We start from the raw sequence: 26128 nt of genomic DNA, 5'->3' as shown, positions 1-26128 counted from the left end.
AATTGGTCAACTTTATATCTTAAATCTAAGTAAAATTTTAACATTTAAAGTTTTAAACACATTAAAAAAAATTCTACCTCTGAGTTTCCATTTTTACTGTAAAAATTTTCAAGTATAATTTTTAGATTAATTTATACAAAAAAAAACAAATTCAATACTTTGTATTTTTTCCAACAAAAATTATTAATGGAAATCACAACTTCGTATTTTACAAAAGTTGGATAAATGGTGCTTAATTTATTTGAGCGTCTGGATCTTGGTTGCATTGACCAGGTTCAAATGTACAAATTCTGGTCACAATATTTGACATATTTCTTCCTTTCGCGTCAAACAGTATAAGTATAACCGAATAAATCTTATTTTAGTGCGATCTCTGGCTCTGGAAAATCATCATTTGATCCACAATTACAAACCATGTGTTGATAACCGCCAATTTAACTAATTATATTTTACTCTAAGAATTAATTATTATCTTGCTGGGCTATATTATTTTAGCTCTATTTCTATCCATATTTCTCATAAATTCGTCTATTTATATTCTCATTCTCACGTTATAAAGTTTGTTTAGCAGCCAAACTTCAAAAATGTTTGTCACGTTATGAAATTGTTTGTCTTTTGAATTATATGTAATTCAATTAATGAGATTCGAATTTAAAATATTCTTCATTCCTTCATTCTGCTCTTTTTAGATCAGCTTGCAACAACTATGGATGACATTACAGCCAAACTCTTATCACATTATTATTTTGGTATTATATCATATCATCCTGTTATGTCGTCATTTGGCTATGTTATATTTTATTTTTCATTATTAGTGTACTTCTAATTTCACTGCCTTTCACGTGAGACAAATTTACGATAACGGTATTCGTGGTTTTTTCTGCATTTAAAAATATTGAAAACAAATTTTATTTTGAATATTTTTCTGCCAAAAAATACCTTACTGTGTAATTAACCAAAAAAACGTTAAAGCTCAAAAGTAAAATTTGATAGAAAATTACCTCGACAATAAACGGAATTTTTTTTAATTGGTTTGATAGAACACTTTACCCTAATTAGATAACAACTTTTAGTAGCTGCTCAAATAGGAATAAAACTAAGCGAAATTGTTGTCTAAAGATAATTGTTATTTATGAAACAGAAAGTACTACGATAATTTTTTGGTAGGTTTTTGTATTAATATTTATTTGCTCATCCTATCTTCATCTATTCAATTTTAATGTTTCTTCATTGAATTATACTTGGTTTATTTTTCCAACCCTTTAGCAGTGAAGAAATTTATTTAAAATAGAATTTCCACTTATTTTCAGTTAAAAACATTTTTCGCAAGAAGTTCGAATTGACAAAGGCTCACTGAAATAGCACACAAAACGATAGCACATTCAAATTAATGCATGACACATGCTCGATTGAATTAGTTCAGCTTGTATTTTAAAGCATTGACGAAAAATTGAACTTAACCTGTACCAAACTTCTAACAGTATCCATTTTGAGATACAATTTATGTTTTCAGTCCATTGTTTTTTACAAGTTAAAATAATTTGCTCAGCTGAATTTGATATGGGATAGCAAAGATAGCGTACACTGATTTCCTTAAATCAATACGATTCGTTTTTAACAAGCTTATTTTTATCTATTGGTAAATCGTGAAAATTTTTTTAAAAATCATTTAGCATTGAAACTGAAAGGCTAGAAACGTTCGGAAAATTTTGAAGTTTTTTAGGATTTTTAGTCTTGAAAAAGGACTTAAGTTAGAAAAAAGGAAAAAAACTTAAGTTGAAAAAGACGAAAAATGGAAAAGTTCAAAAAACGCTGAATCAAAAAATAAACTGTTCTTTTAAAAAGTACATGAAAGCCTAGTTTAATGAGAAAAAGAAATAAATATTCGACGTTTAGTAATTTTAAGTTTTCAAGATAATATTCAGTTTTCTACACCAAAATTTTTTGGCGTAAATGTTCGTTTTTTTTGAAAATTTGATTTTTTTTTGACATGCCTTTCGCATAAATGAAAAAAAACTCAGAAAAATAATAATAAAGAAAAACAGTAAACATTTCCCATTATGAAATAATTTATCGTTATCACTTTCTATGTAGAAATGTTAATGTTAGTTGAAGTCAAATGACACTAAAATTTAAAATGAAAATCTGAATTTACTGGTACTCGCTACATAGCCGTCGTGACATTGAACATTTCAAAGAACGTATTAAAATAATGATCCTGTTTACAGAATGCAGTGCGACACAGAGGTAGATAATAAATAGTTTCAAATGCTAGAATGATGGGAAACGAGAATGCAATTACTACAGCTAACAAAACAAACAGCCAACATCCTGAATGTATAGAATGTGTAGTTATTACTTACTACAAAATGGATGCGCAAACAAGTTCGCACCGACATTGTTATCAGTTTTTAAAACGCAGTACGCCACCACTGTATCACGTGTTGTTATAATTATTATATATTTTTTGCTTTGATTGCTTTGTGAATTTTCAATTAATGTTATCCTGGCTAATATTAGTAATATGCGTGGATTTAGATGTTATTAGTTTTGCGTGTGATGTTCATAAAATTGAAATATTAAAATTTTTTAACCAAACTCCCATACATAATCGCCATAATATAAGTATAGTACTTCAAATTTTGTTAATGTCTCAGTTGATATTCTAGCTTTTCAAAATACTTTACGGAAATATCTGAAATTATCCACTCTTATAAATGTACATTTGTAAATTTTTTAAAATCGATAGTTGGATTTCCACACGATTTGTTTACGCTCTTGTATTGAAGTCTCGCTGTGTCTGTTACATACTCAGAATTTTGTAAGAACAAAAATTTGTCAATGTTTTTGCTTTGGAGATTGTGGCTTTTCGTCTTTTCAATTTTCTTCCATAGATTTTCATCAATTTAACGTGTAATATCTAAACTTTTAATAAAATTAACAGCTAGCTAACGTTAATTGTTTACGACTTCAAGAATTATAAAATAGAAAAAAGATTATACATAGACTGCCTCTGTCCTCTGTGAAATTTAGTTTAAATGAAATAGAAAAAACTTTTTATCAAATTAATTTTATTTATTTATTAAATAGTAAATAAAATTATTATTAATACCAGCTGAGCTAATTCTAAGAGCAAGCAACTGTTCTGGTGAGTTCATCCATATGCACTGTCCAGACGGTCATGAAATTCGAATACTGAGCATGCAGAAAGGCTACTCATCGTGCAGACGCATGTGGAAAACTAAATGCTGTCCGAATGGGAATGATGAAAAAAAAAATTCAGACTACGACCGCAAAAAACAAATTGAAAATGCATGTTCTAAAAGAAGTTCTTGCTTAATTAATGTCCAAAAGTATGGAATTATATCAAGGTGCGACTATGAAATTGTAACATGGACATGCTTGAGTGACGTCACCTCTCTTCCATCAACATCTCCATTCCTCCCTCCATCAACATCTTCATCACTTTCTCCGACATTCCCTCGCAATGCAATAGGTTGATTCTAGATTTTTCAACTTTTTTGTGTTTCAGAAATAAAGAGTATTCATAAAAGTTTTATTGCGGGTGAACATGGTTGGTTGTTTTTTAGATGTTGATCTTAGATATATTTTAAATTTTAATAGTTGAAAATGTTTCAAAACAGTTCAAGATCTGTCACTACATTCCGAACCTGTCTTTGAAGCACAAAAATTCGTCACTGGTTCTGGAGAATATGTCGTAAATAACCATTGTAAGATTTTTTTAATGTTTCAAATATCTCGTTAATAGGCACCTAAATGTTTCATGAAAATATTTTTTTCGTTAAAATAATTTTGATTGTGCACGCACCTGTTTTCGAAAACGCTCCTTCAATTATACGATCCTGATGAAAATGGTACAGCTTAAGTAAAAATGTTAATTGGAATAGTTTAAAAACTAACTTTGAAATGTTTTTCTACAGCATTATCCTTAAAAAGCATCTAAAAAATTCATAATTTTTAAACTTAAAAGCGAAACTCGAACCTGTGATTTGGTCTGCCACTGCTGGATTGATTTTGATCACCCTCATCATTGCCATCGCTTGCTTGATATCTAAGAGGTCTCTTTCTTTTAATTTAATGAATCTTTCATTTTTGAATCATAAATCAATAGTTGAATGTTTAACCTTCATATTTTATACAGGGCTTCATTATTATATTTTATAGTGTAAAATATAATGTATAATTTATATACCCATACGTGTATAATTTTTCAAGCTAATGACTATCCATCATTCAAATCTGTTAATCAGCAGAAGCACTATATATGAATCAAAAAATAGTTGAAATATATTCCCGAAATGAAAAAATTTCTACCTGCTGTAATTACGAACGGACCAAAATGCACAAATTGATTCCATACCAAGAAACAACTAAATTAATCTTTTTGCCTAAATATTTTTATAAAATTTAATAAACAGTTGACGTAAATATAACAAAAATTACTCAAACGCAAACTAATGTAGCAAAGAACTTTTTTTTAATTTGAACAGGTATAGATTCAAGACGCGCAAGATGGAATTAATCGCTATGACAGCAAACCAAAATGGTTTATATTTGCAGCCAGTGAATTTTTCTGAACTCTTGAATAACGAGCAAAATTTAATGAAATGTGCAAACACAAAAGACATTGACGAGACTTACGATGCAATTGGTCCCCTTGACGAAAAGCTCATTTATGACGATGGATATTTGAAACCTGACAATCTGTTTGTGGCTCAACTCAGCAGCAACATCATTAATCACGGTAATTTGTATTCGGATGTGGAATCCATTAAAGGCAAAGGTAGCATTGAAGAGAAGAATGAAAACATTAAAGAATAGATTGTTGTTTTGTAATAACCTATTTTATAAAATTCATTTATGTGCCCTTAATCTTTATTTTAACAGTATTCAATTATTTAATTAACTTTTTTTCACGAACAATTACGAATTTACAAACTTCACTGATACACATATTTATATACTATACTTGCATGTTTTGTTTAGATTATTCCAACATGGCAGATTTTAAATGCCGAGATTATCTGTTAGAAAAGAGTATTAGCAATATTTTTTAATATAAATATTAATTAACTGAATGTGAGAACAACCTGTTATCAAATTTTTTTACGCTGTTATTTTTATTTTATTTTCCTGTATTTCTAAATTTCATGCACACACACACACACACACACACACACTGACATTCTCTCTCTCTCTCTCTCTCACACACACACACACACACACACACACACATATATATATATATATATATATATATATATATAATGTTAACTTTGCAAATATTTTTATAAACAGTGCCTTGTTTAAATAAAGAAATTATAAATTTACCTATATAGAATAATAATTTACATTATATTAGATATTATAATCTATAACATATAATCTATAGTATACTAATTACAATGTATAATGTAATCATTATATATGATAATCTATATATTATCTATTTAAAACCATCTTACTGACTTATTTGCTTATGTTGTTTCTATAGCAACGTTGACAAGAAATTTTTTTGTTTCGTATAATTTTCATGTAATTTTTTGTTACAAAATGAAGTTAAATAAATATTCTTAGCATGACCACGGATAATTTAGATCTACCCATCTCGGCTATTCTCTGCATTTCGTTTGGGATTTACCTTTTTCTATTGCTGGTGATATTTTTTATTAGGTCTCTTCTAGTTGTTAGTATCATCAAGTATCTTATTCTTATCTTCTTATGCTTATCCATTGTAATTGTATCAATTTATCTATCAATTCTATTTTAAAAAATCTTTCACTTTTAGTTGGTTTATTCTCAATGCATTCAAATCACCATAGGATCTTTATTTAAAATTTTAAAGAACAAAAAAGATCATCGGACTCAAATTATGTGTAAAAGTTAGTATCTTGTCTGTTAGAATAGTGAGGAAGTGGGTGAAGACATCGTTTTTACCTTATGAACAACGATATTGAAATTTTGTGGGGTACGTTGAAAAGTGTTAGGGTTACCATAAACAAACAAATTATGTTGTAAAAGTTAGTATGTCTGCTAGAGTAGATTACCAAAAATTACCCACCAACCAACCAACCAATAAACCAATGTAAAGTGAAAGATTACCCCATTTTAATTATATTCACGTATTACTATTCGTTTAGATTAATTAAATAATAATTTTTAAAAGTTTCCTAACTGAAATTTATGATTAATTTTTTCTGTTTTCTGCAGTCAAAAGGTGTATGCAAAGCCTCGTACAGCTGTTGCGGGATTGAAGGTGAGCCATGCTGTCCATGCTGTTTGGAGTTGAATCAGTCCTGTAATTGTGAATATCCTAACAATTGCCTTGATTCAATATGCCCTGCAAGAAAGGTGAGCAAATCTAAAATACATTAAAAGGATAAATTTAAATCAATTTTTAAATCTGAAAATCACATATTTGAGTTATAAATGAAAAGAAATCGAAAATTGTACATTTATTCAAAGAACTTGTCTTTCTCTGATGTGGTGACCTGCCAGTGTTGCGGACCTGATGCTTGTTGCAATAGTAATGAGCCAGTGTGTGACGTTAGTGAATTATCTTGTGTCTTGTTACTTAATATTCAAATATCAATACTGAATATTATAATATAAATTGTCTCGCTATAATAAATCGAAATGTGTTATTTTCAACTGATTTTCAAAATTATACTTATAATACTTTTTTGTCATTTTCAAATAGAACAAGATTGATTGATTGATTGATTGATTAAAGATTTAAATGCTCAAATGATGTTAAACTGACAAAATAAACTTTTTTTCGTCACTATATACACACTCATGATTTTGTTTATGTGAAATTGTTGACATTGATTTGATTGCCTATTTTTTGAATTAAGTGTAACATTTATATTATTTTTACAACTGAAAAATGCTCACTCGACAGTGTGGAGAGTGTGGTTGTCACTGTCAGACAAACAGTTATAATGATTTTAGCTGCTGCTGTTGTCTGATGACTCCAATTATAAGAAATGAAGACGAAACTAATGAGAAAGGAGATAATGCTGATAACTTAGCAAATACAATGGAACAGACGCTTAGAAGTTTACCGGGAATGAGTATTCAAATGCAACCGAGATCTATAGCTAGACAATCTACTATTCAATTATATTAATAAATGTAAATTTGTGGTTTGCATTAAAACTAAATTCTGACTACAACTTTGTCCGTAATTTGTACAACTTATTTTTATTTTAGCTCAAGTTTTTTCACGATTTAATCCATTTTATTTTTACGCTATTCTCGGTTATTTTTATTTTCTTTCACATTTCATCTTTTGTTTTATTTTACTTTTCATCCACTCCTTCAAAATGAACTACTTTTCACAAAAATTATACTTATATATATTATACTTATATACTGATATATATATGTATAAATAACTCATTCATTACCATTTCACGACAGTCTGCCTTTTGTTCATGCAACTGTAAGTGCCAGTCCTGTGAGGAAATAAACTGCCTCTGCTGCACCATACAGCTCAGCAAACGGCGTGCACCTCTGGAAGTCACGTGATGATGATGATGAGAAGGAGGAGGAGGATAACATTTTCCGTTTTCAACTTTTTATTTTAGATTCTAAAAAATTTAAAAAAACAACTTCTACTGAAATATCGAAAATACTATTTAACATTCTGCAAGTAGTATTTTTCTACTGTACTCTTTGATAGCGCTCACTTGGAATTGGAAAATTCAAATTAAATTAAAAATTGATTATTGAATATAACAAGTTTCAATGCGCTAGAAAGTCATGATTGGAGCTTCGTATTAAAAGCAGTTAAAAAACTTTGTAGGTAGGACATGAGTTTGTGTGTAATCAAGTGTAATCAAAAGAAGCACGCCCAACATCGGTTTTAAATTTCTTTTGTCGATTGTATGCTCTCAACTCGCATTATTTTTCATCATAAAAAAATTATTCCAACGTTTAATTGCATCTGCAAAGGTCGACCACACGAAATTTGGTCAGGGTTAACTTGATGAGATGAGTGTATATGAGGGCAACAGAACAGCTTATTTTTTTTTATTTAAACAAATCACGGGCAACTGCCAATTGCCGATTTACAGAGAAAAAATTACATTTAAACCACAATATAAAAAAGAAATAATTCTATTATAACATATTAAAAAAAACAAAAGAAAGAAAAAATATATTCAGATACCATAAGATCAAAAAATATACACATACCCACATACAAACACACACATATATACAATCATATATATATATATATATATAATATATATAAAACCAATAAACTATAATATTCAGTCATCGTCACTATACTCATTTATTCTTTGAGTCTCCTTCCTTTAGTTAAAGTTTGTAATTTATTACGAAAATTTTGCGTTGTTGATAGCAATATTTGTTGTTCTTGTCCTGTAGTTTGTAATTTATTTCCTTTGTAATAACATGAAAAAGTTGCGCAACGTTCCACCCTCATATATATAGAATTACTCGACTCGGTCACCACCTCGCTATTTCAAATTAGATTTACATTTGTTTTTTAAAAGTCGTCTCTTGCAAAGTAGTGTTGCCTTATGAATTTAGTTAACTTTTTCAGTTCGTTTCGGCAGCTTTATTCGTAATAATTGTAGTATGCAAGTTTTAATTCATTTGAAAAATCTTTTTTTCTGAGAAGTTTTAATTTTGTTTTTTCACTAATTTAGTGACTAATTTAATAGGCCAGATTGCTTAGTTATTTTTTTATTTTGCTTGCAGTAGGCAGGAGGATGAATATGGTCAGTGCTATAAGGCGTGCGGATTTGCACGGCGAACACGCCGTTAAGATGCTATAAGGCCGCATAGCCGAATTGAATGTGTTAATGCTATAAACTATAAATCGTGGGGCCGTAATGCTAAGAAGGCGTGTGAATCGCAGGTGAATATGATGCTTGATATTATAAATTGTGAGGCACCCGCACATCGAATTCGACGTTGAAATGCTATAAGGTGTGCGAATCATGAGCAAGCGAATACGTTTGAACGGTGTAAATCGTGAGAATCGCCCAATACCAATAGATTTATTGGATGAATAATGAATACTGAATGGAATTGCATGGCATAGCAGCAAACAAATGTTTTTATTTTTACCAGAATTTCATTAACAAATATGTCATATTCATAATTTGTTATAAAAAAGCTAATTTAATTTTAATATTTATTAATTTATGTTATTTTATTTTTATAAAAAAAATTTTGGTTATAAAAATAAAAATGTTGACAAATCTAATGATCATATGTGCAACACACACAACTGTATTATCAATAACAACACTTTGTAATAACTCATTACTTGAATTTATGCATGTGTGTATCTAAAATTCTAAACTGTGATGATGAATATGTTTCACAGAAATTATTGAATTATTAATAATTTTATTCACTCATAAAATTACATTTCATGTTTTCTTGTAGCATCTGTCTAGTTTCTCAACAAACACATCGTCAATAAAAAGATGAATGAAAATGATGAAATGGATCAATGTGATGAAATAATAGCTTTGAAAAGTATATATGGTCGAAGTTTCCATTGTGACGTTGATAAAAAACCGTATGAAGGCCGATTACATGTTGAAATTAATTTTCCAGATAGTTCATCACCCATAACAGTGTCCTGCAACATTCTAGATAAGGGTGATTAACAAGTTTTCACATTGTATATTTATTTTTATTAATCTAGTTTTTAATCAAATTTATAATTATTGTATTGACAATAGTTAAATTTTGTATGTAATGATTTATTGTTTTATAATAATTTAATAAAAAAATCGTTTCAGAAAATGTTGTTGTACTGAACCGTTTGTCCCCAATTTATTTAACCTTTACATTACCCCCCGACTACCCATCTAAGTGTCCACCAACATACACACTGTCCTGCCTATGGCTGACAGCAGAACAGGTTTGTATGGCCAATGTACTTACTATGTTTGTATGTGTTATGGCCTATCCAGAGTTTTTAAGATTCATATAATTTTTCATTTCATATTATTTAGATTGCTGTTACTGCAGATGATTTCTCATTTGAACAAGCCTTTACAGTAGGTAGAAGTGATGTATTAAATGTTACATACTACAATCTAGCTAGAGTTTTTAAAATCTAAATTATTCCATTGCTATTTCACTCTGAATAGTATATATTTATATAAATCTATATATGAGAGGTATTGCACTAAACTGCTCTCTTCAACATTTTTTTGGGCTGACATTTTGTAAATGTTGAGATCGACATGACTGACTATTAGACTGAGTTAACTTTTTCATTCGTTCCGATTAAAATAAAATCTGTATCACTCACAATTCTCTGCTTATTTGTTTGTATCGGACAGCTCTCTAGTCTCAGCAAGCTTACTTAAAAGTTGCTGTACATTTATTTACATTGGACTCAGCATGATTTTATTGCACATTTTGAATCCAATTTTGTGTTACTACTCATCACGTGGTCCATTGTTGATGCTAAATATATAATTTAATTCATCGTATTGATAAATCTTAATTATATCGTTATTGCATTACTATTGTCATATTAATTTGTTAATTACAAAACAGCAAACAAATTTCAAGCTAAAAACAAAAATATTATACTATGTACATCTTAATAAGTAGCCTAATCAAATGTTAACCTGACTAAATTTTTACTTTGTAACTTCGTTCAAAAAATTTCTTTTAAGGATAATAAAGATTATAAGTTTTTTTATTATTCTGTATTTGCTTTGTATTCAAAATTTAGTTTTGCCATTTAAAACAATTCTTTTGCTGCATTATCTTTACCGTGTAGTTTGTAATCTTCATTTTTTTTTGTTGCATTCACTGTCTCATGTCAACCTCAATCTTTTGCATCATCATTGGCAGATCAAGTCCTTACGCGCTGCACTTGATGCTATGTGGGAAACGAACAACAACTTCGTCATACTCTACAACTGGCTGACTGTGCTCCAAACGGAAACATCAAACATTTTGAAGCTTAAATTTCCTCTTTTACAAAGTGAAGATAAAATTTTAAAACTCACGGAATATGATTTGAAGAGGTACTTTGAAATTGTTTTGATGACTAAGAGCTCTTCAATAAGTATTTATCTACGCTGACTCAATGTTAAATATAAATTTTGCTTTCACAACATTATTTCGGTCCTGAGTTTTTTATAGATTATATATACTCTTAAAATTTTATTACATTTTTTGTCAATAATTTTAGTTTAAAACATATGCTCATAATTTTAAAACCTTCAATTTAACTTCGATTGACTATTATTACTGCACTTAAAACAAATGTTGAAGGAGGGAAAAAGAATTTTGTTGTGGCATTCACGATTGCCAGATTTGTTTCTGTGAAAAATCAGGGTACATGTGCCTCAAGTTGTCAGGATGTGGTCACATTTTCTGCAAAGATTGTTTAAAAAGCTTTTTGGATGTACAAATCAAAGATGGAAATGTGAAGTCACTGCAGTGCCTTGCTGAGAAGTGCTCCACTGAAATTAATCATTCCATGGTTAGATATGCTATAATTCTTTCCATTTACAATTTTACAATTCTTTTGTTGTTGTTGATCATGTTTTGGGCTAATTTTTATAATAGTTTGAGCTTTACAATCGTGATATTGCTAATTTGTTATAGTATAGATTGAAAATGTAGATTGTTATAACCCTAACTATAATGTTAATTGTTTAAATATATTGATCAGGTTAAGAGTTTAGTGGATGCAGAAACATTTGAAAGGTATGACAGACTCCTTTTGAAGGCGTCTCTTGAGTCCATGTCTGACATTGCATACTGCCCTCGTCCATGGTGTGCCTGCCCCGTCATAATGGACAGGAAGAATGGCATGGGATCATGTCAGGCTTGTCAGTACACATTCTGCATCTACTGCAAGATGGGTTACCATGGTGTCGAGAAATGTAGATTGAAATCAGGTTAGTAACAACATAAAATTTCAATAAAGCAAAATATATACATTAAAATTGCATACGAAATCATATATGATAATTTATTAAATTCGAAAAATTCGAAATAGCAATGTTTTTGAAGCCATTAAGGTAGAGAAAGTCATAACGTTTCGATATCTAGGGGATGTTCTGGATTGTACTGGAACAGCGGAAGCTACCGTTCAAGCATGCATACGTGCAGCCTGAAATAAATGGCATCTCCTTGCCTCTATATTGATGCGGCGTGACATCCCACTAACACTATGATCAAGACTTTATAAATCTGTGATAGGTCCGGTGTTGTTTTATGGTGCAGAAACATGGCCAATGACAACCAAACTGGAACAACAACTTAACCGAACCAATATGAAAGTGTTCCGATGGATGCAACGAATTATTCTGAAGGACCACATCAAATTTACCGAAATCCTTTGCCGTGCTGGTTTAGATGATATAAAAGACGAATGCCGGCAACACCGTCTGAGGTGGTTTGGTTATGTCAAACGAAGTGGAAACAGTGCCATAACTTCTCTTGCAGATGTTGAAGTACCTGGCACACGTCCCAAAGGCCGTCCAAAGAAGTCCTGGTCGCAAACAATCGAGCAAGACATGAAAGCTCTAAATTTAAATGAAATGGATACATCTGATTGCCTAATTTGGCGAAAAAATTGATGGCAAAGAAAACAACGTCCTACCTCGGAAGAACTGGGTCTCTGGACGCTAAACGATGATTGATTGATTAACCAAGTTTTGTATGAATTTTTAAAATTCAAGCAAATGTTATTTAATTAATGTTCGAAATTTCTTTTACGATTAACGTTGTACTCGGTACTGTAGTGAAGTAACGGAATCAATATTGCTGCTGTGAGTGGAAAACATTCTTGATAAAATTTGGTTCACTGTTCATTTACCAATTTACATAAATTGAATTTTGATATTTCTATACGAGCCTTTTTACATTTATGATACAAAAGTATTCGTAATATAAAGATTAAAATCCTTGGATAAACACTACAGAGGAAATGAAGAGGTTATACAGCAAGTACATGGAAGCCACAAAATCTGAACAACTTGAGCTTGAGAAAATATATGGCAAGAAGATGTTCATGGACATTTTGAGCCAAGTGGAAACCGACAATTGGCTTGAGACCAACAGCAAAAAATGCCCGAATTGCAAATCTAACATTGAGGTTAGTCAAAAAATTTTTGTATATACCATAAAAAAACTTAACACCAATTAATGCCACCATCTATTAAAATTATTTTACAACATTAGCGCTTTCATATTTGAATAATTTTCTTTGTGAGTGATTTTTACACTACATTAAAAAACTTTAATAATGTAATTTAGAACTTAATATTGTTTGCATTTTAGAAAAATGAAGGATGCAACAAAATGACCTGCACAAAATGTAAATCTTTCTTTTGCTGGCTCTGCTTGAAACAGCTAGACAACTTCAACCCGTACAGTCATTATTCTGATGTGAAATCCAAGTGTTACAACCAGCTATATCCTCCCGGTGGTTTTCCTGAAAATAATGCCGACGACGACTTCTTTTACGATTTCAGTGACGGAGAAATTGATGAATTTGACTAACAGAATTTTTAATCATTTGTCATTTCTACAGTTCATAATTAATCACATTTTCCTAAATAGTCTACATATTAATTCATAGTTATAATCAATCAGAATATGCCAAAAATTATTTTCTATTTCGTCAAGTATTTTTAACTTTGCTTCTGCTACGTTGTAAGCCACTGCGGTCAAAATATGTAAATTCGAGTGTTGTATCAATCATATTATTTGATATTGAATTTGAGAATGTTTTTCAGGTTGCAAAAAGTATAGGATATAGGATAATTACATTTTTCTCAAGAATTTCGAAAAAAATCAAAAAAACAAAAAAATTTTTGTCTGGAGAAACTTTTTTTTTGTTTATTCTTTATAATGCGTTTCGCTTTGTCGTTTCTGTCGCGTTATGGGCCGCTGCAGTCGAGATCCGTAAATAGCGTTGTGTCGGTCAAATAGCGTTTCGTTAAGCTTTTAAGCAGAAAGGTACTATCCACCAGTGTCCTGATTGGAGATTTTTGTCGGAGTCGGATTTTTTTGAGGGGTCGTAGTCGTCAGATATTTTTCATCCGAGACACTGCTATCTAAACCACACGACGCAGATACACATTACTACCATGGATATATCATATATATAATCGTATATCCATGATTACTACTAAGGAAGCGATAAAAAATACAGTTCAAAGGAATAAGCAAAAAAAGACTGGTTTTAACATGGGCAGCCTTTGGTTGAAAAACCGCACAAAAAAATCTTGACACATCGAAGAAGGTGTCAATTTGAAATTGAACGTATGGAAACGTGTTCGGTTCCCATTCTCTTATATGGAACCTAACCCATATACTGAAAACTGAGATTATCTTACAGCAGCTTAACTATATGCAATGATAGAAACTTACTATGCTTCGTTGTTCTTCAACATCTAAATACCAAGTTTGACTGGTCTATGGTTTCACGGACGATAATTCGTTTTGTTTATCCATGTGTATGTGTGTTGCTTTCCATTGGTGATGGTAAAAAATTGTAATTTAAAATTTATAATATAATCGTAGTAGTGATTGAATCCGGTTCAATTGTAAGTTTGGTTAAATTTTTAATAAGAATTTATTTTAAAATGTGCTTTTGAAGCTTTTGAAACATAAAATAAAACTGATCATCATTAGTTTTTTAAATTAAAACTTATTAAAAATTAAAATTAAAGATGAACTTTGCTGATAACCTTGAATTTGATTAAAATTGAATTGCATTAATAATTAAAACAACTTTTTCATTAATTATTTCTTCTTAATTATAATAATTAACTTAATTATTAATAACTTTTTTCAAAGTTAAAATTAATAGAAAAGGAAATACTATTTGAAAGAAATTGAAGAAGTCTCCAATTCAAAGGAACTGTAGTGTAAAAAACAGGAAAAAGTGAATTTAAATTTTTAACAAATGAATTTTATTTGATAATAAAATATGATATCAATCTGGAATTTTAAAATTGGAATATTAAATCCAATTCATTAATTGATTAATTCAACTATTTTTTATAGTCAGAAAGTTAAGTTTATAAATAGTAAATAATCTGATCTAAATTCTAATGTAAGGCAAATGCTTGTATTTTAAATTAAATTGTGTAACCTTAAAAAATAAAAGTGGCCACTTAAGTATTTGATTTTTTAAAATTTTTTCTTCAATGATTAATTAATGATTATAATGTTAGTTAATGTTTAACTTATCTATACTTATAATCTTCATTCATTGGTGACCTTTGACCTTAACTACTAAATTTTCTTGAAGGTTTTATTGGATTTACTTAGTCCTGTATTGTTATGACCTATCTGTTCATTGTATAATGTTATCATATTAAACTTAATTTTATTTAATAGAAATGTTCGACAAATTTTCAATTAAATACGATGAGTAATAATACATGCTAAATATACAAACATATGCATGATTCAGATGGGTCTGACCAAAGAGTTTTTACGCTATGCGCCAGATGGAATGTGCAACATCGTTGCATCGACCTGGTCGAACTTCACAATTGTTAACAAGCCAAGCCAGAAGGGACCTCTCTGTGCTGTCGGGGCATGTGAAAATGTTGTTGTCTGGGATATGAGAAAGGGTGAAAAGGTGTTTACAAATTTCCTTCTTAGTCTCTTCACTTGGACATTTTTTCAGACAACAGTCCTAAGTATCAATTTCCTTTTGCTCTATTTCATTAAATCTTGATTGCCGATGAATTGTTAAACCACCACCCAGCACTCCACACTGCTCAGTGAAGACAAGCACCAGGTGACATACGTGGCCAGCAGTCCAGATAACCACTACCTCGCTGCTGGCTATGCAAATGGTTCTGTCAGGATTTTTGATTTGGTTACAACTGAATGCATCGTTACATTCAACGGCCATAAAAAACCAGTTTCTTGTTTGAACTTCGATGGAGACAGCCTTCAGCTAGCAAGTGGTGGCATGGTTAGTTTTTATTCTTTGATTTTGCTAGTTGCAGTGATTTCATTCTTTACTTATCATCCACCTCGTTTCGTTAGGACACAGATGTTGTCCTGTGGGATGTTGTCGATGAGTCAGGGATGTTTCGATTGAAAGGACACACAGGGGTCATCACTCAGGTCAGGTTCTTCCAAAATAAAGGCATTCTCATCACCAGGTTCATTTTTTTTATTAAAAAAAATTTGTAATGCGTTCAATTTATTGCTACTCTATCTAGAAAAAGCCTACCGAATCTGCTTACATTAACTTGTGAAATTCTTGTTCGTTAAAAAACATTTAAAAAAACATTTATTTAACAGTTCAAAAGATAGGCAGATAAAATTTTGGGACCTGCAGACTCAACATTGTTTCAAAACCATCATGGAAAATGATGAGGAGGTCTGTGTGTCAATGAATCATTTTCATCTTTTTATAGCATTTTGTTTCAAATCTCCATAACCTTGCAATTTTTCTGTTAATATTTTCCATAAACACGTTGAAACATGTTAAACAGATGAACCAGTAAAACGACCTTAACCTTTGTTATATTTTTCTCCTTTGATGGCAGATATACGACTTCATCCTGCTTACGAACGCCTCCCTGATGGTGACGGGCATAAAAAACAGTCACCTGTCTGTCTGGAGCCTCACGTTCAAGGTAGTTAATGACGATCATCTTGCTTCTTTTTCTTCTTCCTAGATGTGTAGTAAGCGGTTAGAAATTTTTAAATTGTGTAAGGTGTGACAAAATATTCTCCACAATTCACAAGCAAATGCTTCAATTCATCAAACTCCTTCCAGGTGGTAAAATTTTGAATATTCATTTTTATGAACTTCCTTTTCTTTCCAATATTTCAATCCCACCAACTGCAGCGTGACGTAACGTTCAATTATTTTTTAACATAAGGACTCGACTGAGATGTCCGAGGCTACAGCTGCTGGTGCGGATGCTGCGAAACCTCGTAGCAAGCTTTCCAGAGTTGACCATGCTGATGTCGGAGAAGCAAGAATGGGCAATGATGATGAAGATGTCTGCATGGTTAGTTCACTTTTTTCTCACTGGTCTTTCTTTCACCCATCTAAGTCAATTTTTATTTTCATTTATTTTGAGTTAGTTAATTTTATAATTGATGTAATTAAAAGGACAACATTGTGCTGGTGAAGTTGGGCGAGATCAAGAGAGTGGGCAAAGGTCGCTTGGTTTCCATGTGTGTTTATGCTGACATGTACTTTGGTTGCCATGTATGTTCATTTTTTTCAAATTTTCATTTTAGTATAAAGAATTTTCACAAATTGGGTCATTTAAATCTGATAACGTGACATTCACTAGCAAGACAGCAACTTCAACTCATCACATCAACACATCACTTCATCAAATACACATGGCCGCTGATCACGCTGGATTACACTACAACTTTCGAAATAAACTACAGGGAACTTATTCAGAGGTGGAATTGTTCAAAATCTGCACAGATGAAGAGAGGGAAAAGCATAGAAAGAAGAGAGAGAAGAAGAGGAGATTGAAACTGTTTGTTTTGGATTTATTTTATTTCATAATTTTTTCAATGATTTTATTTCTCTATTTTCCCTTTTGAATGAGAAGCGCTGCTGTTATAAACCGTTTGTAATTGGTTAATCACCTGCCTATATTTGATGCAACTTTCTCACATCTAATCTTTTTTGTTTCTTTTAGATCTGTATTTGTTGATGTTAAGCTTTTATTTGTTTATGTTAGACAGTCCTATATTTGTTTATGCCAGGCAATCTCACGACCCATCAGTCAGTGACGCTCAGCCACCAGATGATGGGAGCTTCGACTTTGATACATTGTACAAAAGAGTTGGGTACTACAAACTTCAAAATCCAATAAGGACCTTCCAATTTTTTGAAATTAATGGTACCAACGCAAAAGTAAGCTTATTGAATCTCTACTATAATTTTTAATTTAAGGATAATCTTTACCTTTTAATTTTTTTTTCGCAAATAAATAAAAAAATGAATATTTGCAACATAAAACTGAACAATATTTGATGGAACCTTCTCCATCTCCACAGATCATGGTCATGTACCGCAATAATTCATTCGCCAAGTTTGACCTTGACATTTCAACATCATCGAAAGTTGGTGCCGCATCAACATCAACAGCAGACCAAATCCCTTCATCACATTGTCTCATAGGTTACGGTCACTACAAGGAGCCAAGATGCTTGGCATTCAGTTCTGATAACTTCTCTTTCTTATCAGCTTCTGTTGATGCTATTAAAGTTTGGAATAGGTTATTTGGATGGTTGGATGGTTGGTTGAGTGTTTGGTTGGTTTGCTGATTGGCTGGTTGATGAGTTACTTCATTGATTTGATAAATGTTTGGATGCTTAAGATAGGATTATTTTGCTCAGAGAACTCTTTTTTTAAATGCTTTTTTGAAAGTAAAAGTTACAAAATGATCAGTTGGTTTTATTTTCAGCTTTAATTTTGGTTGGACATTTCACGGATAAGTTTGGCTGATTATTTACGCACCTCAAACTATTTCTTTTCTTCAAATTTTAGGTTTCTATTTAAAAACTTTTAATTTCTCATTTCATGATTTAAATAATTTTATCACCATGGTTTGCTCTTCAGATCAAGTTTGCAATGCTTTCGAACCATCCCCTGCTCAGACGTCACCTGCTGCATGTTTGCGCTCGAGGACAGGCAGGCCATTGTCGGCAAGAAGGTGCACGCTCCTGGTGATGTTGATGAGGATGATGATGAGGATGGTGATGTTGATGAGGATGATGATGAGGATGGTGAGGAGAATGAGGATGATGATGAGGATGATGATGGCGATCTTGGTTTGATGATGTCATAAATGTCGTCATCAAAACCAGCGTGATTTAAATGAAGATGATGACGACAAAGTTGTGAAATGTACTAATGTATACTTGTGCCTTCCTTGTTGGCTGTGTGCAATGGTTGAGTGAATAAAGTGTGTGCGTGCGTGCGTGTTTTTGTTTATGATTACTAAAGCTATAAGTGTCAACAACTAAGAAAATTGCAAAAAATTTGTCTGGAAATTTGCAGACGGGAGAGCTCGAGATGTACGAAATCTCTTCCAATCAGTTGGTCGAACAAACCAGAGAACACACTGGCTGCATCAATGCCATGTCTCTGGCACCTAACAAGGTTACTCATTCATTCATTCATTCATTCGTTTGTTCGTTCGTTCATTCGTTCGTTCTTTCATTTGTTTACTCTTTCTTGCATTCACACTGAATATATCTAAATTATTGTTATAACCGTGCTACCGAACGCACTAGATTCTAGCGTATTCTAGAATGTTCTAGTGACTGGAACGTTCTAGAGTATGCTGGAATCGGACCATCGGGAAGAATCTAGAAACGACGCTTGCGAAGAGTATATAAGCGCACGTCGCAAGATATTTGTGATTGGTGATATTCGTGATTGGGATATTCGTGATTAGTGATATTCGTGATTAGTGATATTCGTGATTAGTGATATTCGTGATTAGTGAAATTCGTGATTTTGTGTATAGCGATTCGGTGAATTATTTAAAGCGATATTTGAATTGTTTGTTGACGTTGTCATAGCGATAGATTTTGAAAGATTTAAAAGTTAATTGTTGCGTTAGTGCGAATTTACTGGAAATAAACGATTAGTTGATTTCTTCTGTAAATAAAGTTTAATAACTAATAATAGTTGATTTCTTCTGTAAATAAAGTTTAATAACTAATAATAGTTGATTTCTTCTGTAAATAAAGTTTAATAACTGTTTGGAGTATTTTATTCAATCGAAGATTTGAACCCGTCGCATCGTAAACCGGTTACGACAGCGAGTATTATAACATTATTAATTATTTTATTATTTCATTTCAATTTTGTGAGTTTGTTGATAATCGAACCTAAACTTCATCAATGAATGACAATATCCATTCTTGGATAACGGATTGGATAACGACATCTTTAAGAATGAATAATAAATTGTTATTTACGAGAGATTCAACCAACAAACACTGATTGCAGTTGGGCTTCATAACTGGCGCCACTGACAGGCAAGTTATCTTCTGGGAGTTTGAATTCAACAATGAATCGAAACAGGACCAACAGTCAAGGTCCGCTCTTCTAGTTTCTAATCATATTATTTAAATTAAATTCTCTATTTTTATAATTATTAACTCGACTATTGAGTCAGTGATAAAAGAAAGTGTCAAAATTATAAGAATAACCATTTTCTATTGCATGGACATTAGTAACGTCTTTAATCACGATTTAAGCAAGCAGTTGCAAATAATTATTCGATATTTATTTACTTCTGTGAAACTCTTATATATTCATCTGACAATGATTTGTAACACAAGCAAATTGTACATTACAGCAAAGCACTTACTGTAGCTGCAAAGAGGAAGTTGCAGACCGTTGATGAAGTGCTGTGCCTCAAGTACAGGTTAATATTCTCCAGATTGACATTTATTATCTTTTAATACCCACCCACCTTATATCGCGATAATGAGACTTGGTGACAAAACAAACGTCTCGGAAGTCTAGTGCCCTAAAATGGCTTTTGAAAATATCGTAGGAACGTTTTAAAAAAAATTTGTATGCGTTTATTTCTGTTTTCCATGGGTTGATCATTATGGGTTGTGGTTGTGTAGAGATCTTTTAGTTTTTTATTATTTTAGAAGATTCGCATCTTCTTCATTATCTAAATTGTAAACAGGTTGATAGGTTAAATGATATGATAAAATAACGGTATGATAAAAAATGCATGTGGCCTATACTAAAATGATGAAATTTGGAGTTCGTCGATCGGCTATGTTTAAACTAATTGTGTTATGTAATGTTATGTTATGTTTTGGAACTCTCTAGAGTTACACGTTGAGTTTTTAGATCCCTTTCTAGCATGTTCTTATAGAAGATGCGTGTTTCAGCGTGTGTTTATAATAATGAATCCAAGTGAATGAATCGCGTATGTGCTGATTATTTGTTGCTAAATTAAAGATTCAAATTTCGTTTGTTACGTCTGACGAATTCGTGGAGTTTATTTTAAAAAAAAACGACGATGAAGATGATGATAAGAAGATGATGGTGGCGTGGTTGATAAACATGTGATGACGTTCGGTGACGAAATGCAAAATATTTGATGATGTTGATGATAACTTCCCAGTTCTGACCAGAAATACATTGCTGTCGGCTGTCTGAATATGAAGGCCTACATCTACTTCACTGATTCCTTGAAGGTTGGTTCATCGTTTTGATTGATTGATTGATTGATTGATTGATTGATTGATTGATGCATGACCAAAACGCCCAAACAAATAAACACCTCCCAAAGATGCTACACACGTTGTACTCTCACAACATGCCTGTAACTTGTATCGACATGTCGACCGACACGCACTTCATCGCCACTGGGTCCTCTGATAAGGACGTCAAACTTTGGAGCATGGACTTTGGTGAGTGTAGGAAGATTATCAAGGTGGCCCATGACGACAAGTAAGTCACTGATGGTGATTGTGGGGTGATGCTATATAAGGATGACGTTATTAGCGATGTTGATGATGCAAAAGTTGGTACTGGTGACGACGAGCAGATAATGAACATGGGTGGTCGGGAGGAAAATGTGTAAATATTTGTTGTACTGGAGTTAGATTCATTGTTCTTTTCATTTGCCATAGTCCTGTGCTTTGAATCTATTTGTTCAATCATTTAAATGTAAAAAATTTTCACCCAGAATCACGTGTCTGCAGTTTGTGCCGAAGACTCATCTCTTCTTTACCTGCAGTGTTGACATGAAAGTCAAAAAGTGGGATGCTGATTCCTTCCAGCTCGTCATGACACTTGAGGTGATCTCTCTCTCTCCCTCCTCCTTTCTCTCTCTCTCTCTCTCTCTCTCTCCCTCCTCCTCCTCTCTCTTTCTCTATCTCTCTCTCTCTCTCTTTCTCATACTTTTCAACATCTTCCTTTCTTTTTCATCTTCCTTTCTTCGTCATCTTCCTTTCTTCGTCATCTTCCTTTCTTCTTCATCTTCCTATCTTCTTCATTTCATTCCACACTCATTTCATGTTCTGTTTTGTTGCTTATATGGATATTTCTCGTTAATTATATTACATTGCCTTGATTGTGTTTTGTTTGTTATCGCCGTCTCGATTGTTTTTAATTCTGATTTTCTCTTCATGATTTTTAAAAATTGGCACTTTTAATATTTCTTTGCTAAGAGGAATTCAGCTTAAAATGAGAGGAAATAATTTTTATAATGTTGTAATAGACAGGTGATTGTTTATTAACGGTTTACGTTAAGAGGAATAATATCGTCACTGTGGCCTGGACTAGCGCGAAACATTTCTCGCATCATCTAATGTGATAAATGTTTTGTTGACTTTGTAGACGCGAGTAGGGGAATCAAAAATAATCCATTTCAAATGTGAAGTTCGGTCACATTTCATTGTTGCCACACACACGGTTTTTTACGACAACTCGCTTACATAATTTTTTAATAACAACATCATCCTTTGAAGCAAGAGCAAAATAGAGAATGACTTTTAACCTTTTAATGGTAGGGTCACCAGGCTGCTGTCCACCACTTATCAATCAGTCCCAATGGTAAGTATGTGGTCAGTGCATCTGCAGACATGTCCATCCGGCTGTGGCACAAAACTGAAGAAATACTTATTCTTGATGAGGAAAAGGAAATGGTTGGTTGGTTGGTTGCTGTCTGATTGGTTGTCCATTCAGTTGATTGATTGGCTGTTTGTTTGATTGGTTGGCTGGTTGATTGGCTGGTTGTCTATTCAGTTGATTGATTGGTTTGCTAACTGATTGAAATATTTCATTTCTACATCAGAACACTTGAAACTAAATATTGGTTATTAGTCGTTATTATTTTTTCAATAATAATAAGAATAACAATAAGAATAATAATTTTTTTTATAATCGTTATAATAATATTGTTGTTTTGCAGGTCAGAGAGAAGGAAGAGGAGGAGGCTATGAGGGAAAATATTCAGGTCTGCCTTTTGATTTTGTTGTGCTGTGTGCTGTTGTGTCTTTCTTTGTTACGATTAGTTTGTGTTCTATTTTGATTTATATTGTTTAATTTGTTGTATTGGTGTTTGTTTGACGTTCATGTTTGTTTTTTGTTGCTCGTTGCACTATTTCTTAATGTGCAAGAGTCGTCAGCTCCAGTAATAACTACTGAGTGTAGTACTCCGTGTGTACTCTCATTTTACTGTAGTCAGTGACGAGTGGAATATTTGTTGATGTTTATAGTTTCATACATATAAATGATGATGATAATAATAATAACAACAATGATGATGATGATGTATGATGCTGAAGAAGTGATGACGACGTCCGGGACTTTGATGAAGTTGACGACAATAATGATAAAGTAGTAGCAGTAGAAGTAGTAATAAGAGTGGTAGTAGTGGTAGTAGTAATAGTAGTTGTTGTTGATGGTGATAATGATGATGATGCAGGTGCCAGGCGAATCTGTTGATGAAGTTGGCATTTCTGGCAAGAAAACTTTCCACACCCTATCTGCTGTTAGTTTTATTTGTTTTTTTGGCTTTTTTATTTGATCAATTTGGAGAGCATGCACTCAGTTTAATTTCATTAATTTTTTGTTTCAGTAAAAAATATTCTCTAGCAGATTGATCATTATTTTGTTAACATTTGATAACTTCACTCAACATACAACTACAGACAGAAAAGTTATGTGAAGCTCTTGACTTGTATAAGGAAGAAAAAAAGAAAATTTTAGATTATGAGAGTCTTTGTAAGCAGTCAGGCAAAAAGGTTAGCAATGTACATTACTTAATTTTGCTTCTACCGCGTGCATAATTTTAACAACCGACCATTCCTGTCTGGTGGTGGTTCACCTACATCAATCACTCACCCACTAGCTACGTAGTTTTTGTTAGAGTTGTCGGCAATAGTTAACAGATTCCACAAATTTTTCATGAACTTTAACACGCAGCCACAAATAATTCGAATCACTCTGAAATAATTTGAAAGATCTTAATGACTAATTCTCAGTCAGTCAATCATGTTCTTCATTTAACCTCCTTTAATCTTAAAAAGCAAACTTTGCAATTATGCCATTACCCAGCATTTAAATTTATGCAATTTTTTATTAATTAGAACTAAAAGCAATCTCATTAAAGTTGAAATAACTAAAAAATGAAGTTGGTCGATATTTGAAATTGATATTTGTCTCCAGATAAAGCCACCAGCAGTTCACCTACTCTTCCAAGCCTTCAAAGTTACAGTACCTGAAGATTATCTACTTGAAGTCATCAAGAAAATCAAGTCAAAGTAGGTTTTGACGATAAATTATAAAAAAATTGATAACTAAATGAACAAATATTTGATTTACAATTTTTCATAATTGCAGTGACGTTGAAGAGTGCCTGTTGATCACACCATTCTCCTACATCATGCAGCTGGTTCCACTACTCGCTGACTTCCTCAATAAAGGTCGTGAAGTTGAGCTCGTTTCAAGATGTCTCTTCTTCATTCTAAGGTTGCATCATCTTTTTGGATTCAGTGTTTTGCTGTTTTTTCTTAAGCGCTTGTTATGAAACTATCTGAAATCTAGAATTTGATTGATTATTATCCGAGTTTATTCGTACACACAATATTGCACGTCAACAATTTATTTGCCCCCATGTTTAAACGATTACACTTTATAATTACAACAACAGGATACACGCGGGTCAGATCGTCAGTAACCAGTTGTTTTCTTCTGTTCTGGAGAACGTCAATGAAGAATCCCTCGTTCACATTAAGCTAATTAAGGTTTCTGTTTCTCATATTCTTATTTATTTTTTACTGACTAAAATGTGTATTTTTTGATTCGGTTATAGGACATGTTGGGCTACAATTTGATGGGATTAAAGTTTTTGCAGCAAAAATTAGAAGAAGGCAATTCGTTGAGTATTTTTGCTGAGGCTGTCCAACAAAATAAACAAAAGAAGAGAAGGAGAAAGAAGGCTCTCTTGGTTGTTAAATCGTAAGAAGAAGCCAATGCATATCCTATTTCCTTATTCTCATGATAACTTGCTTGTTAGAATTATTGGACAAAACTATAATTATGTGTACAGTGTAAATCTTCTTTTGTAAATACGTATTTATAAATAACATTTATATCTTCTGATGGGTTTTTTATTTGAAATGTTTGATAAATTTTTTTGCCGAACAAATTTGGAAAATTAATTTTGTTTTATTTATCAAAAGCATGTCTTGTTTATGACATTAAACTGACCCTCACTGCCTTGTCAGTGATGTTGGATCATCAAAGGCTAGGCCCACCGCTTATAACTGTGGTTGCGTAAGGAAGGGCGTCCTGCGTAAAAATTAGCCAAATAAATTACTTATGATGGAATGGCGTCGAGGGGTATTTCGGTTTCATCATAGGTAGCCAAACGGCAACCCCCGATCTCGGGGAAAATGTCGTCTAAACGTGTGTTGTTGTTTTATTTATCAAAAGCAAAAAAAGACTAAAAAATATAGTTAGTGCTTAATGACAGCAGACAGGGAAATTATTCTTCGTAATCATATCACAATACTAAATTTTTTGGATGCATGTGAGGTGAATTATAAGGCATTTGAATGTACGTGAGGTTTGAGCTTTTGATCGAGACACCACTGAAGAGATGAAGGGTTCTGTAAAATTAGGCTGAGTTTTGATCTAAATACTAATTAGTACTTTTCTCCGTTTTTAGCCATTTCTTGAATTGTTGGGTTATTTCTTTCTATGTTACGGAGGACTTGCGTGTTTTCTACTATAAGTGAGAGAGATCTTTTCTTTACACTTAAAAAAAAGAAATAAATTTAATAATTACTAAATAATGAATAATTCTGTCACAAAAAACCAAAATGTTACTTTGGAATGTAGAGGTAAGGAAGGGAGAGTTTCTTCATTGGGGATTTCATATCATCCTTTCGGCTGCTCCAGTCGTGGCTAGCTTTGCGCTTCGAGTCTTGAAATTTATTAAACAGTTGAATTTTTTATTTCAGTAAAGTTTGAGACTACCCACTTAATAAGTCAAATTGTCGAAACAGTTTCGTCTTTCTAAATTTTGTCAGTGCGGAAAAATTAATCAAACTGCGTTTTCTTTCACCCCTT

At 32.1% G+C, this 26128-nt stretch overlaps 4 protein-coding genes across 4 annotated transcripts; all 4 read left to right on the top strand.

Annotated features, from left to right (window-relative positions):
* Window positions 1–2279: 2279 nt before the first annotated feature.
* On the top strand, window positions 2280–4842 carry HELRODRAFT_162247 (hypothetical protein; the record flags this gene model as incomplete). The annotated part of the gene is made up of 5 exons (XM_009024506.1): window positions 2280–2385; window positions 3116–3496; window positions 3645–3731; window positions 3992–4079; window positions 4512–4842. The coding sequence occupies 5 exons, from the start codon at window positions 2280–2282 to the stop codon at window positions 4840–4842; spliced, it is 993 nt and encodes a 330-aa protein (XP_009022754.1).
* A 757-nt stretch (window positions 4843–5599) lies between these two features.
* Window positions 5600–7554, top strand: HELRODRAFT_162246 (hypothetical protein; the record flags this gene model as incomplete). The annotated part of the gene is made up of 4 exons (XM_009024505.1): window positions 5600–5707; window positions 6232–6372; window positions 6487–6567; window positions 7447–7554. The coding sequence occupies 4 exons, from the start codon at window positions 5600–5602 to the stop codon at window positions 7552–7554; spliced, it is 438 nt and encodes a 145-aa protein (XP_009022753.1).
* Window positions 7555–9512: 1958 nt separating this feature from the next.
* On the top strand, window positions 9513–13554 carry HELRODRAFT_162245 (hypothetical protein; the record flags this gene model as incomplete). Its single annotated transcript, XM_009024504.1, has 7 exons — window positions 9513–9672; window positions 9816–9937; window positions 10888–11063; window positions 11314–11524; window positions 11717–11945; window positions 12975–13147; window positions 13333–13554. 7 exons carry the CDS (start codon window positions 9513–9515, stop codon window positions 13552–13554), a joined length of 1293 nt encoding a protein of 430 aa, XP_009022752.1.
* A 1924-nt stretch (window positions 13555–15478) lies between these two features.
* On the top strand, window positions 15479–25016 carry HELRODRAFT_66838 (hypothetical protein; the record flags this gene model as incomplete). The annotated part of the gene is made up of 25 exons (XM_009024232.1): window positions 15479–15649; window positions 15779–15991; window positions 16066–16184; window positions 16327–16405; window positions 16575–16664; window positions 16926–17045; window positions 17150–17248; window positions 17440–17534; window positions 17767–17917; window positions 18061–18281; window positions 18626–18719; window positions 19067–19168; window positions 20027–20115; window positions 20379–20447; window positions 21168–21240; window positions 21336–21496; window positions 21735–21846; window positions 22561–22695; window positions 22962–23006; window positions 23478–23543; window positions 23704–23796; window positions 24221–24315; window positions 24395–24523; window positions 24705–24798; window positions 24867–25016. 25 exons carry the CDS (start codon window positions 15479–15481, stop codon window positions 25014–25016), a joined length of 2865 nt encoding a protein of 954 aa, XP_009022480.1.
* Window positions 25017–26128: the final 1112 nt, after the last annotated feature.

The sequence above is a fragment of the Helobdella robusta genome (assembly GCF_000326865.2).
Source record: "Helobdella robusta unplaced genomic scaffold HELROscaffold_4, whole genome shotgun sequence".
Classification (NCBI taxonomy): Eukaryota; Metazoa; Annelida; class Clitellata; order Rhynchobdellida; family Glossiphoniidae; genus Helobdella; species Helobdella robusta.
This window is presented reverse-complemented; position numbering and strand designations above follow the sequence as displayed.